General features: G+C 38.4%; 1 protein-coding gene across 1 annotated transcript in view; it reads right to left on the minus strand.

The window, feature by feature from the left end:
- The window catches only part of PAPPA2 (pappalysin 2), a 234,009-nt gene that overhangs the window by 9,989 nt on the left and 210,343 nt on the right, over positions 1-13,677 (minus strand). Inside the window, exons 18-20 of the mRNA XM_053693304.1 lie at positions 13,259-13,391; positions 3,114-3,223; positions 1,062-1,133 (exon numbers count right to left, since the gene is read on the minus strand). Of these exons, the coding sequence (XP_053549279.1) occupies positions 1,062-1,133; positions 3,114-3,223; positions 13,259-13,391 (315 nt within the window). The remainder of the gene's footprint in view (positions 1-1,061; positions 1,134-3,113; positions 3,224-13,258; positions 13,392-13,677) is intronic.

Consider the following 13,677-nt stretch of genomic DNA (forward strand, 5'->3'; position numbering starts at 1 on the left):
TTCACCACCTATACTGAAACTATGAAAACCAAACATATGTAAACAGGAGGCGATAGCACTGATTAATCTCCCAGTGGGGGACAGGAGAGAAGCAGATATTTTTGTATCTGAAATAGCAGGTTGTGCCCAACCATAAATCACATTACATGCAGTAGCTATGTTTAGACATTTATAACATTAGCAGGTGTCTGCTTTACCTACGGGCTCAGTCATTTATTTATGGTGATTAGGGATGGGCGAATGTGTTTTATATACAAATTTGAATGTTAGAACAAATGTTATTGTAGAAATTTGATTTACATAATATAATGTTGATAAGAACGAATATTCTTACAAATTCTATTTTTGAATGATATTTACAGTTTTCGAATGTCAATTTCGAATTCAAATGTCACATTCGAATTTGAATATTACATTTATAAAACACAGTTGTAGACTAGAAATACTATTTTGAATTTGAATGTGACATTCAAATTTGAATATTACATTTATAAAACGCAGTATTAGACTAGAAATACTATTTTGAATTTGAATGTTACACTCGAATTCTAATGTAGCATTTAAATTCGAATATTACAATTATTAAACACAGTTGTAGACTAGAAATACTATTTCGAATTCGAATTTTAGATTCAAATTCGAATGTCACATTCGAATTTGAATATTACATTTCAAAATGGAATAAATGCATAGCTAAACATTCTATTATTCGAACAAATAATTTTTTTTCAATAAAATTCGCAAACAAAAATTTGAAAATAGAATGTTATATAAACATTTCAAATTTGATTCGAACGAATGTATCAAAATTCATTTTAAATTTCGTATTTTTAGAAACATTCGCCCATCCCTAATGGTGATGGATGTAATGAGCAAAATCAGCTATTTCCAATACAAAAATAAACACAAAGAAAAATCATACATTTAATATTCTACAGTAGGTATAGCAAGTCTTCTTTTAAACTAACCTAAATGACTTAGTAATTTAACAACAAAAGTTAAAAAAAAACACTTTTAAATCTTCTACAAAATAAATCATATGTTTAAAGTAATGTTTATACCTCACAGGAGGGAATACAGTGTAGTATAGTGGGCTCTGGGTACCACTTCAGGTTTCCTGTGCACATGATGCTCTGTAGGTAAAAAGTGTGTAAGAGGCAGAATATATAGCTTTTATCAATATCATAAATATTTAAACATAAACATATTGATATACTTATTAGTAACAGCTTTAAAGGGACAATCTAGTCCAAATTAAACTTCCATGATTCGGAAAGGGTATATAATTTTAAACAGCTTTCTAATTTACTTTATCATCAAATGTACTTTGTTCTTTTGTATTCTTTGTTCAAGGCTAAACCTAGGTCTGCTCATATGCTAATTTTTAAGCCCCTGAAGATCACCTCTTATCTCAGTGCATTTTGACAGCTTTTCACAGCTAGACAGCGCTAGTTAAGGTGTGCCATATAAATAGCAACACTGATAGGCTAAAATGCAAGTCTGTCAAAAGAACTGAGATAAAGGGGCAGTCTGCAGAGGCTTAAATACAAGGTAATCACAGAGGTAAAAAGTGTATTAATATAACATTGCTGGTTATGCAAAACTGGGGAGTAATAAAGGGATTATCTTTCTTTTTAAACAATAAGCATTTTCAGGTAGACTGCCCCTTTAACAAACTAGTAAATCAGAATGTTCTGTTATGCAAGTAAAACATATGTCTAAACATAAAAGGGATATGAAACATCAATTTTTTTCTTTCATGATTCAGACAACACACACAATTTTAAAAATGATTCCAAATTACTTCTATTATCAAATTTACTTTGTTGCTATGATATTCTTTGTTGAAGAGAAAATCAAGGTAGGTAGAGTACACATTTCTGGAACACTAGATGGCAGTGGTTTTGTAAGAATGCTTATGAGCACTAGATAGCAGCAGTGTTTGCACAATGTGTTTGCATAATCAGCAAATACATGATAAAAAGTAATTACACTTACTCTGAAATTTAAATAAGTAGATTTTTTTTCTGACAAATTTTAAAATTTCCTTCAATTTTCCAGCCTACTGTATCATGTGACAGCCATCAGCCAATCGCAGACTCATATATATGCTGTGTACATCTGCACATTCTCAGTAGAAGCTGGTGCCTCATTAAGTGTGCATATGAAAAGACTTGCACAATTTGATGATGGAAGCAAATGGCAAAATCTCTTAAAACTGCACGCTGTATTTGAATCATGAAAATTACATTTTTAATTTAGTTTCCTTTCAAAAGCATTTCTTGCAAAACAGCTGCTATGTTGTGTTCCAGGCTTTTTGCATGCTTCGTTTTAGTTAAATGTCCCATTAAGTGCCAGAGTACAAGTGGAGCACTGTTTAACGCTCCTGCTTGAGTATTAACTACTCTAGAAGTAAGCTCTGTGTGCATCGGGTTGCGCTTGTATTAAAAGTAAAAGTGTAAAAACTGAACTTACGACATCGAGCACAATAACCTACTCCCCCATAGAAGTCAATAGAGGGAAAAAAAAGACACCACTCGCATGCAAACACGATCAGATATTTTCAAGTGAGCTAACCTGACATGAAAATAAGAATATTTCATATTCCAATGTTCTATTTTTATAGATACTTAGAACATATTCTGCTATGTGAAGAACATTTGGAAGTCAAATATTAACTGTAAATACACAAAATAACACTTTATTAAAAATGAATATTGCAAAAATATGATTTTACATGTTTTCATCTTCATAACCGCAAAGTACTCCAATGAAAAAAAATTATATATATATATATATATTTATATATATAGATATATACTGTATGTATACATATGCATGTATGTGTTTATATGTGTATATGTCTGTAAACACATATACAGTATAAATACATATGCACACACATATAAACACTTACACACACACACACACACACACATATAATCGTTGATCCCTTATAACTTTCTTTTGCAATGTTTTTAGAATAATAGAATATTTTTTATTAGATAGTGTTTTTATGAGTGTAACTGTACTTTGTAATAAATAACATCTATTTTATATATTCTTCTAAAAAAGCACATTGATAATATTGCTTATTAGTTGCCACCTTGTACCTCCACTTTGATTGGGTTCATCCAATGTTCCATAGCATCTGCAGTCGTATTCTCAGGTAGAACAACTGGATCACTGGGCTGATAAATGCACGAGGCTGTACAGAAAGAACCTATGATGGGAGAAATTAAAGGGGCATGAAATAATTTTTTTCCATGATTCAGATAGAGCATACAGTTTTCAATAACTTTCCAGTTTACTTGTATTATCACATTCGCTTCATTCTCTTGGTTTCCTTTATTGAAGGAGCAGCCATGCACTACTGGGAACTAGCTGAACATATCAGTAAGCCAATGACAACAGGCATTCACCAATCAGCAGCTAGCTCCCAGTAGTGCATTGTTGCTCCTACGGCTACTGAGGTATGCTTTTCAACAAAGGATTCCAAGAGAACAAATATAATTGGATAATAGAAATTAATTGAAAAGATGTTTAAAATAGTGGAGAGAGAAAGGGAGTGAGTTTGAATGAGGCTGTGAGAGTAAATGAATGAGTGACTGAGAGTCAGTGAATGTGAGCCATATTTAAAGGGATATTAAAGTAACATTTTCCAAAATTATTTTGCAGTCATAGGTCACATCTCTTGAAAATCCGTCTGAATGTTGTCATACTTATGGGTTTTGGGACTAATTGGGGACAGGGTTCCTGCATATGTCAGCCAATCACTGTGTAGCATGTAAGAGTGTCAGGGTTCTGCACTCCAGTCTCTCTGGAGAGAGGGTGTAAACACTATTATTTTGAGAGTTAAATTATGGAAAAAGCATAAAAAATAAATAATGAAATGGCATTATGAAGTTCTTTAATAATGAATAATTAAACTAGATAATTACATTTTAAGTTTAATGTGATTTTAAATAATCTTTCCACCCCTTTTGAACCCAAAATTAGCTTGTGAACAGCTTTGTGTGAAAAAAAAAAAAAAATAATGCAGCCGCACAAAAAGGGCATCAAAGGCTGTTGTAAAGAAGATTAAAAAATAACTTTTATTCGAAATTTAAAACTTAGAGGTAAGTAGCAAGGCCGTCCTTACGCGTTTTGTACCCACAACAGGCACTTAATCATAGGATAATACTTCTTGATGCGATCTCTCAATTTAAAGAGAAAGTGACCAATAAAATCATCAAATTAAAATCAAAGCATATTTATGTGTTAAAAAATCACAGTATATGTTAAATACTGCATGTTGAAAAAGATGTCACGTTACACTCCTAAAAGAATAATGAAGTTTAGGTATATGAAAATATCGCCTTATAATCATGAGATATACCAAAAGAGCAAGAAAACATGCAATACCTTTTTATATAATATAATAATACAAGATCAGGTATAATAATGTATTCATATATCCATTTATCCTATAATCATATAGCCACATATTAATGTGTACTATTAGTGATATGTGCTTATGTCAAAAAGTGTTTCCTATAAATGAGAAACCCCCAGACATTCAATACCTGAGTGCTCTCATATTAATTATACACACAGATGAACATTGGTCTAGGATGTAAATGCTAATTCCTATTTCTTAAATATATCTAAAATTAACTTTCTTAAATTTTGAAGATCAAATTTTCATTAACCCCAAAATGAAATATATTTCTCAATTGTACACTCATCAAGTTAATCAATGAAATAACTCATACCCCACTCTAGATTTAATCCCCGTGGGGTAATAGTCCTCAAACTCTATATCCAATACAGTTACTGTTTCGATAATTGCTTATGCCTATTACCCCCTCTAGGTGGGGGCATGATCCTATCAATGAATTGAACTTTCATTTGACAAATGTTGGTCATATGTACTAAATTAAAGTGCCTTGATATAGATGACTCTTGAACAAATTCTTTAGTATCCTTAATATGCTCTCACCCTAGATCTTAGTTATCTAGATGTTTGACCTACATATTGCTGGAAACATAACCTTCATTCCAATAGGTAAACCACAAAGGTGGTCATACAATTGGCATAATATAAACTCTCAAATTGCTCATCTGTCGTAAAAAGTATAAAGCAATTCCCCACTTGAATAACTCCACAAGTGATACAAGGACCATTGCCACATCTGTAGGTACCTTTCTTCTGAATCCAATTGCTCTCTTGAGAACTTTCTGTACATACTAGACTAGGGGATAACCTAGAAAATAAAGTAGGTAGTCTTCTAGGAACAGCTTTGTGTGACCCTTTTAAAAGTTTTAAATAATTCAAGGCCGTCCAACCCATCTAACTTCTCTGCAATAACCCACTTATAACAAGGTTTTCAAGTGTGCCATTACATCCCTGTATCTTGCTTATGAACCATTCAACATCAGCATTTCACTCCATAAAAAAAACAATGTTCCATCAAAATTTCAATGTTATTTAAAATTCTACATTATGGGGTCTGGACTGGCTCTGGATGTGATTGGATATGAACAGATATAAGTGTAGCAGCTATTTTATTGTCTGTATAGCCTGATGAAACCGTGCTGTGACACGGAGAAACGCGTTGCTTTTTATCTTGTTTTATTAAAAACTTTTTATTGTCACTTTTGCTGCTACACTTGATTATCTTCCCTGGATTGGATACCTTATTGCCATCCCAGTGTATCTACATCTAACTAAAGATTGGCTACTCTTATCTTCTATAGCCTGGTATATCTAGTGAGACACACTCCTCAGTCCCTGAATTCCCCCTGGTGGGACTTGGACAGCCTGATTATTCAAGTGTGATACACTCTTCAACACCTGTATTTCCCCCACTGGGATAAGGATACCACCCGATCCAGATTTGCCTGGGTGTCTACCGGACGACCTTTGGATCCTGTCTGCCTGTATTGCACTAACGTGCACCACACCACATGAGTAGCTAATTGGCTATATTCATATACTGCACCTACCTGTATGATCTGCACTATGTGGCGCCCTCTATGTTTTGTCTTCTAGATCTATATTTGTTGGTGTCGTGGCACGACACACCAGAGGAGCAGCCTGAAGCTTTTGGACTTTTTTTCTCACTCAAAACGATTATAAACTATCTCGCTTGAATAAGTATATCACTGGGAATTATCAATTGTTAAGTTTTAATTTTTTATTTTTATTAGACTATACAATATTGATGTTACTATTTTCTACATATGTGTTATATTACTCTCATGTTCTGAACATTCTTTGAGAGATAATTACTGCTTCTAGACATATCTTACATAGATGATATATATATGATTCTTTGAGAGATCATCACTGCTTCTAGACATATTTTACATAGACTATATATATATTTATTATATATTACATTATCTATTTAGATTATCTTAATATATTTGATTGGCGCCTCTTATCTATACCGGTCAGGCACGTTCCACTGCCAGGCATGTATTTGGTTTTAAATTTGCAATGCTTGTTTGAAACATATTAGGAATTCTACTCGAAGTAATGCTGCCTTTTCCCTAAAGGAACTTGTCCTACTCCACTGTGTGTTGCACAGGGATGCTCAGTGGATTTTGCTCCAAGTTTTAAGGACTTTGTACGATCACCTATCACTGAGGTTTTAGCAAATACACCTCCTCCAAGTAAGCGCTAACGTAAAACTACTGAAACTCAGCACATTATAGATGTACCTAATCCTACAGTTTCTCACATACCTAGATCAGTTCAAGATTTCTTTAAGGACTCAGATTCAAACAGTTGTAAATTTTCTTCTAAGAGAAAGTTAAACTCTGATCATTGTTCTACAGCTGATCAGGACACATTTGCTGTCTTTGTTATTTGAGATTTTTCAAAATGTGGGCATCCTAATTCCTAAGTCAACAGAATAAAAATCTGTCCAGCAAACTAATTTTAACCATTAGCACCATCAACAGAAGTGTTTCCTGTTTCTGAAGCTATCTCTGAGATCAATTCTAAAGAATGGTCCAAATTTGGGACTCCTTTTACCGATTTTACCAAGTTCAAAAATGTTTTCTCTGCCTGCTTCCAATGTAGAGCTTTCAGAATCTATTCCAACGGTAAATGGTGATATTTCTACTCTAGCCACGTATACACAATTCCTTTAGAAAATATCACTTTTTTCAGAAACCCTATGGATAAAAAATGTAAATCTTTCTATAGAAAGGCTTTTTAACAAGCCTGTTTTGAATCTTATGTGGAAGATCTGCAATATTGCTTAAAATTGCTAAGAATGGCTAACGCTTTTATCTATGATGCTGTCATGGATATAATCTGTATCCTTGCTAAGAATATTAGCTGTTCTGAGCAAAAAGATCTTTATGGCTAAAATCTTGGTGTGCAGACATGATTTCCAAGGTTTGCCTTTTATCCCTTTCTTTTCAGGGAAAATTTGTTATTTTGGCCCTGGTCCGGATTCTATAATCTCTATGGTTACTGGTGGAAAGAGTGCTTTTGTACCCGTGGATAAAAAATTTAAGAGAGTCTAGACCTGTCAGTCATTTTTGTTCTTTATGTCAGTCAAGGATTTAGAATTCCTCTAGACTTTCCTGAAAACCAACTTTGTCCTGGAACAAGTCTAAGCAGAATAAGAAATCTCCTCTAAATCAGCATGAACGTGAAGACCCTGATCCAGTTCTGGTAAGGAGCAGGTTAAGTCTTTTTTCAGAAGGTCTGGTCTTAATCAGTTCAGGATCCCTGGGTTTTAAATATTATAGCTCAGAGTTACAGATTAGTCTTTGGGTCAAGACCTCATCAGGGAAGGTTTCTTTTGTCTCATTTACCAAAAGACCAAGCGCGTATATGTGCCTTCTTTCAATGTGTTCACGATCTGGAGCTTTTGGGTTTGATAGTTCAAGTACTGGATTTGTAACATAGTCAGGTGTTTTACTCCAATCTCTTTATCATTCCAAAAGAGGAGGGAACATTCAGACCTATCTTGGATCTTTAATTGCTTAACAAGCTTCTGACAGTTCCTGCTTTCAAAATGAAAATGATATGTACTATTTTACCTCTAGTCTAAAAGGGTCATATTAGGATCATAATAGATCTGAAGGACACATAACTTCATATCCCTATTCAAAAGGACCATCACCAGTTTTTCAGATTTGCCTTTCTCGACAAACACTTCCAGATTTTTGGTCTGCCTTTCGGCTTAGCCACAGCTCCCAGAATTTTTACAAAGGTACTGGGAGTGCTGCTGTCAGTGATAGGAGTTAAATGTATTTCAGTAGCTCCTTACCTGGATGATATTTTGGTTCAGGCTTTATTTGAATTTTTGGCCATGACCAACTATTGTTGTTTCTTCACAGGCATGGTTAGAAAAACAATTTTCCAAAAAAGATCCCTATCTCAAAAAGCACTCTCATGGATCAATGCAGATCCATGTTCAGAGGGCTTGTGCCAATATACACTCAATGTCACTTCCATCACAATATCTTAATTGGGAAGAATGGTCTCTACATAAGGTCACAGATTGTGAGTCGGTGCGGCCTTATGGCCTCTTGTCTTAATTGCAGGCTTCCCAGATACTGTGCCAGATCCAGAGATCCAAAAGCAGAACTTGTAGATGCTCTAGCAGTGCCTTGGTATTTGTGTCTAGCATACTTATTTTATCCATTGCTCTTTCCAGAGATTGGAGATTGAACACTTACTTTTAAAAGACAGAGGCTTTTCAGATGTGGTAATAGAAACTTTTATCCAAGCAAGAAAGCCTGCTACTAGAGAAGTTTATCACAATGTTTGGAAGGTTTTCTCTTTCCTGGTGTGATAAAATGTACTTAGTTGGCACTCTTTTAGAATTCAGAGAATCCTTCAGTTTCTGCAGGATGGGTCAAATAAAGGTTTGCCAGCAAGCTCTTTAAACTGTAAAATGTCAGCACTTTCCATTTTTTATCGGGCCTTTGTTTAGGCACTTGTCAGAATCAGGCCTGTAGGTAAATCAATTTCTCCACCTTGGAACCTTAACGACCACAGCGTACCCTGTACGTCGCTAGTTGTTAAGGGATTGTCTGGGTATAATAACAAAGGTCTTGCTACTAGACCACGTTATTGAAAATGTCACCCCCCTATAGAAAGTGTTAATTTGGTTTTAAGGGTTTTACATGATCCTCCATTTGAACCCATGCATAATATAGTCAACATTTGTCTTGGAAGGGTTTTTTTTTGTTTAGCTATTTCCTCTCATAGAAGAGTTTCAGAGTTGTCTGCTGTTTCTTGCTAGCTAGCTTATTTTATTTTTCATCAAAATAAGGATGTCTTTTGCACTCAATACAGTTTTCTACCTAAGGTAGTGTCTCCTGAAAATATTAATCAAGACACTGTATATCCTTCTTTGTGTCCTAAACTAAAGAACTCTGAGACATTTTTATACAATATACTGTAGACATGGTGTTACAAACTGCTATTTGTGACTGGCCCTTTAAATGGAAGGTTGCCCTGCTTCCCTGGATTTTGGAGAAGCCTATTTGCCAGCCTCCTTCCTCATGACTATGGCCCCTGGAAGATTGTGCCCCTGAGAGTATATTGACTTTTGTTGGGTGTGTGTGGCCCTTTGGGAACCGTCTGGGGACATATTGTGACTTTGGTGAACAATGCCCCCTTTAAGACTATGTCCCCAGACCTGTGAAATGACTTGTCCCTGGCTTTCTCCCACTTGGTTCAGTTTCATTGTGTGCCATTAAGAGTTAAATTTTGTTCAGCTTCAAGAAACCTATTCTAAATACAAGTCTGCTGGGATTAGCTCTAATTTAGGTTTAGTGATCAACTTTCCCATTGTCTAATCAGACTAGTATTGATAAGGTGGACTGCATTGTTTTATTGTGTGTAATGTTATCTGCTGAAGTAAATGTTGTGGCCTGTCAAAGGGAGTGTCTCTCTATCTAATATCAAATGTGTGATGGGGGGATTTTATGCCTCCCCCTGAGAGTGTCCTGTTTGCATGTAACCTCAATAAAAAGGAGGCTGTGTGCTCCAGCACATCAGACCTATTTTTGACCCTCTAACTTGCAGCTTTGACTCATGTTTGTAGGGGACAGCTTATAATCACTACAGGGATTGCTATGCTTTTCATACTCCCTTAGCTACGGGGATTGCTACAGAAGGAAGAGGTTCACCTACTGGAGCCTGGTCGTAGGTCCAGGGCGCAGAGCAGACGGCGAGATACCAGCCCAGCAGCGGTGGTTCATAGAGTCTGCGTTACTTATGGTGGCTACGCAGCAGTTAGAGTGACTATGGTGCTGATGATCCTTTGGTGAGCGCTAGGAGCATCCTTTTCTACGGTCCAACTTCCAGCCAGCCTGGAGGCAACCGTAACATTTGGCGGCAGCGGTGGGATTGGCGTCCTAGCGCAAGGAGCAGCACCACAACAGCACTGGTATCGTAGGAGAGTAATTGAGGGCAACGCTAGCCACTGCGCAGCGTCCCTACCTACAGCAGCATGGAGCTGACAAGATACTGGTCAGAACCATGTGAAGAGCACCTCAACCGGATCCGTCGCTATGAGGGCGCGGATTTCGTTCCAGAGGTAAAGAGGCGGCTAGTCCGATATGGTCCAGACCCTGCGCAGGAGGTAGTCAGTCGCATCATCCGGGAATTGGATACGGAGAACAAAGCGGCACGAGCCTTTGAGCGCCAACTGTGGAGTTTGAGGGTATGGACACCTGGTCTCTCTCCCCAGCCGCAGCATGTTCCACAGGGAGAGGAGAGCAGCGACCTCCCTCCCCAGCGGCAGTATACTGTGCAGAGGGAAGAGACAACCGGTCTCCTTCCCCAACCCCAACCAGAGATACCAGAGGCAGCAGGCCTCATAGACTGGTCCTGGGAGGACCCCCAGCAGGCAGGTGGAGATGGGACCGCAGTCTCTCTACCGGCCCTACAGGGATGCTGGGCAGGCGGCCCAGATCCCCAGCGACAGACCCAGCTACAGGGAGGGGAGAGCATCGACCTCCCTCCCCAGCCGGAGTGTGCCTTCCAGGGAGAGGAGACAACCGGTCTCTCTCCCCAGCCGCAGCATGTTCCACAGGAAGATGAGAGCATCGACCTCCCTTCCCAACGGCCGCCGGAGTATCAGGAGGAGGAGGTAAGCCAATCTCCCCCTCCCCAGCTAACTCCTAACTTGGGCCCAGGGTTAACAGTGGAGATGTTAACCCCCACTGACCCCCACGTTCCCTTTGCCACCGGGCAGGACTATGCCCCAATTCCCCCAGCAGAAGAGCTGGCATCAGGACAGAGCGCTGCTGGCCTCTGCCCTACAGACCCCCTTGTTACAGGACTGGCCTGCAAACCCCTCACCCCAGCAGAAGCGCTGGCACCAGGGCAGAGTGCCGCTGGCCTCTGCCCCCCAAGTACCATCAGCTATTTGCCCAGCTGCGCCAGGAAGGCAGAGGATGCTACACTTTCATCCTATAACCTGGAACCTACAGGCCAGTGCTACTTGTTGTGGGGGGCTGCTTTGCTGCTAGTGTTTATTTGTGGGTGGGTTGCGAGACTAACTTAGGCACTGACCCACAGAAGGTCAGGTGCCTTGTTAGTCTCCCTCCAAAAGGGGAGATATGTTACAAACTGCTATTTGTGACTGGCCCTTTAAATGGAAGGTTGCCCTGCTTCCCTGGATTTTGGAGAAGCCTATTTGCCAGCCTCCTTCCTCATGACTATGGCCCCTGGAAGATTGTGCCCCTGAGAGTATATTGACTTTTGTTGGGTGTGTGTGGCCCTTTGGGAACCGTCTGGGGACATATTGTGACTTTGGTGAACAATGCCCCCTTTAAGACTATGTCCCCAGACCTGTGAAATGACTTGTCCCTGGCTTTCTCCCACTTGGTTCAGTTTCATTGTGTGCCATTAAGAGTTAAATTTTGTTCAGCTTCAAGAAACCTATTCTAAATACAAGTCTGCTGGGATTAGCTCTAATTAGGTTTAGTGATCAACTTTCCCATTGTCTAATCAGACTAGTATTGATAAGGTGGACTGCATTGTTTTATTGTGTGTAATGTTATCTGCTGAAGTAAATGTTGTGGCCTGTCAAAGGGAGTGTCTCTCTATCTAATATCAAATGTGTGATGGGGGGATTTTATGCCTCCCCCTGAGAGTGTCCTGTTTGCATGTAACCTCAATAAAAAGGAGGCTGTGTGCTCCAGCACATCAGACCTATTTTTGACCCTCTAACTTGCAGCTTTGACTCATGTTTGTAGGGGACAGCTTATAATCACTACAGGGATTGCTATGCTTTTCATACTCCCTTAGCTACGGGGATTGCTACAGAAGGAAGAGGTTCACCTACTGGAGCCTGGTCGTAGGTCCAGGGCGCAGAGCAGACGGCGAGATACCAGCCCAGCAGCGGTGGTTCATAGAGTCTGCGTTACTTATGGTGGCTACGCAGCAGTTAGAGTGACTATGGTGCTGATGATCCTTTGGTGAGCGCTAGGAGCATCCTTTTCTACGGTCCAACTTCCAGCCAGCCTGGAGGCAACCGTAACACATGGTATGGGCTTGAAAGTTCTATCTACAAGAAATGACTTTTGGCTTTGTTTGTACATCAAAAATAGTGTGCATATTATGAGTTGAATGTAAATGCGTTTGCTCAAGTGCAATCACGAACAATCATTTAAACACTGATAAAAAAATTATTTTTAAAAAAATCTTTAAACAGATATAAAGGCTCAAAGATATATGGTATAAGATGTTTGAAAAAAAGGGGGGCTGCAAAATCATTCTGACCATGTCAGAGACTTTTTTTTTCTATATTTATACTTTGCCTACATTTATCTGAACCTTAAAAAAATCCAGGGCAGGACTGGGAAATCAGACCGGCCTTGGAAATGTTTGAAGACTGGCTCCACCCCCACCTCCCGGCCCTGCCTTCATCCCACTACCTTGTCTAGGGCCTTTTTTTGCCTCTACAGCCCCCCTCACCCTTGTCAGCCCTTGAAAAAATGTGCTACACATGCGCACAAGGCTTGCTCCATAAACTCCCTGAGAAAGGATGCAGCTGTATGGCAATGGCGGCCCACCAGGAAAAGTCCCGGTATCCCGGTGGGCCAATCCAGCACTGAAAAATTCTCGCCATGCCAGTGAAATACCAGCTGTGTAGCAACTCTATTTGTATCTGTAAGGAAAGCTGGAAGATAATCTTTTATAATATAAATATATTATTTTGCCATAACACATTCTCTCAGCTTTTCACATTTCTATGTTCTTCTTATGTTGTCTGTGAAGCTCTCTCACCTATATTATGTCCATCATCACACGTGTAGTAAATATTGTTTATTTCTAAAGGTGGCTTGCATGTTCCTTGCAGACCCTCACATAGGCTCAGCTTTTCTGTCCAGGTACCATCTTTATTGCAGACTGTTGATACCTTGAATAAAATATTAAACTCAGTCAATATTTATAGTCTGGAACAAACCAGATAACTATAGAAGATAATAAAATTTAATTAATGGAAATGTGGTTCTAAAAGACCATGAAATACAGTAAAATTGCAGAATCAACAAAGATGCAATAAAAAAACAATGCAATAACATTTACTTTACATTTCAAATGAATAGTAGGTTTGTTTTTTTGGCTAAAGTTAGTTTTTTTTCTCTCCTGTATCATGTGACCGCCATAAGCCAATGACAAAATGCTTATAGTAAAGTACACAT

Source organism: Bombina bombina, chromosome 10 (assembly GCF_027579735.1).
Source record: "Bombina bombina isolate aBomBom1 chromosome 10, aBomBom1.pri, whole genome shotgun sequence".
NCBI classification, from domain to species: domain Eukaryota; kingdom Metazoa; phylum Chordata; class Amphibia; order Anura; family Bombinatoridae; genus Bombina; species Bombina bombina.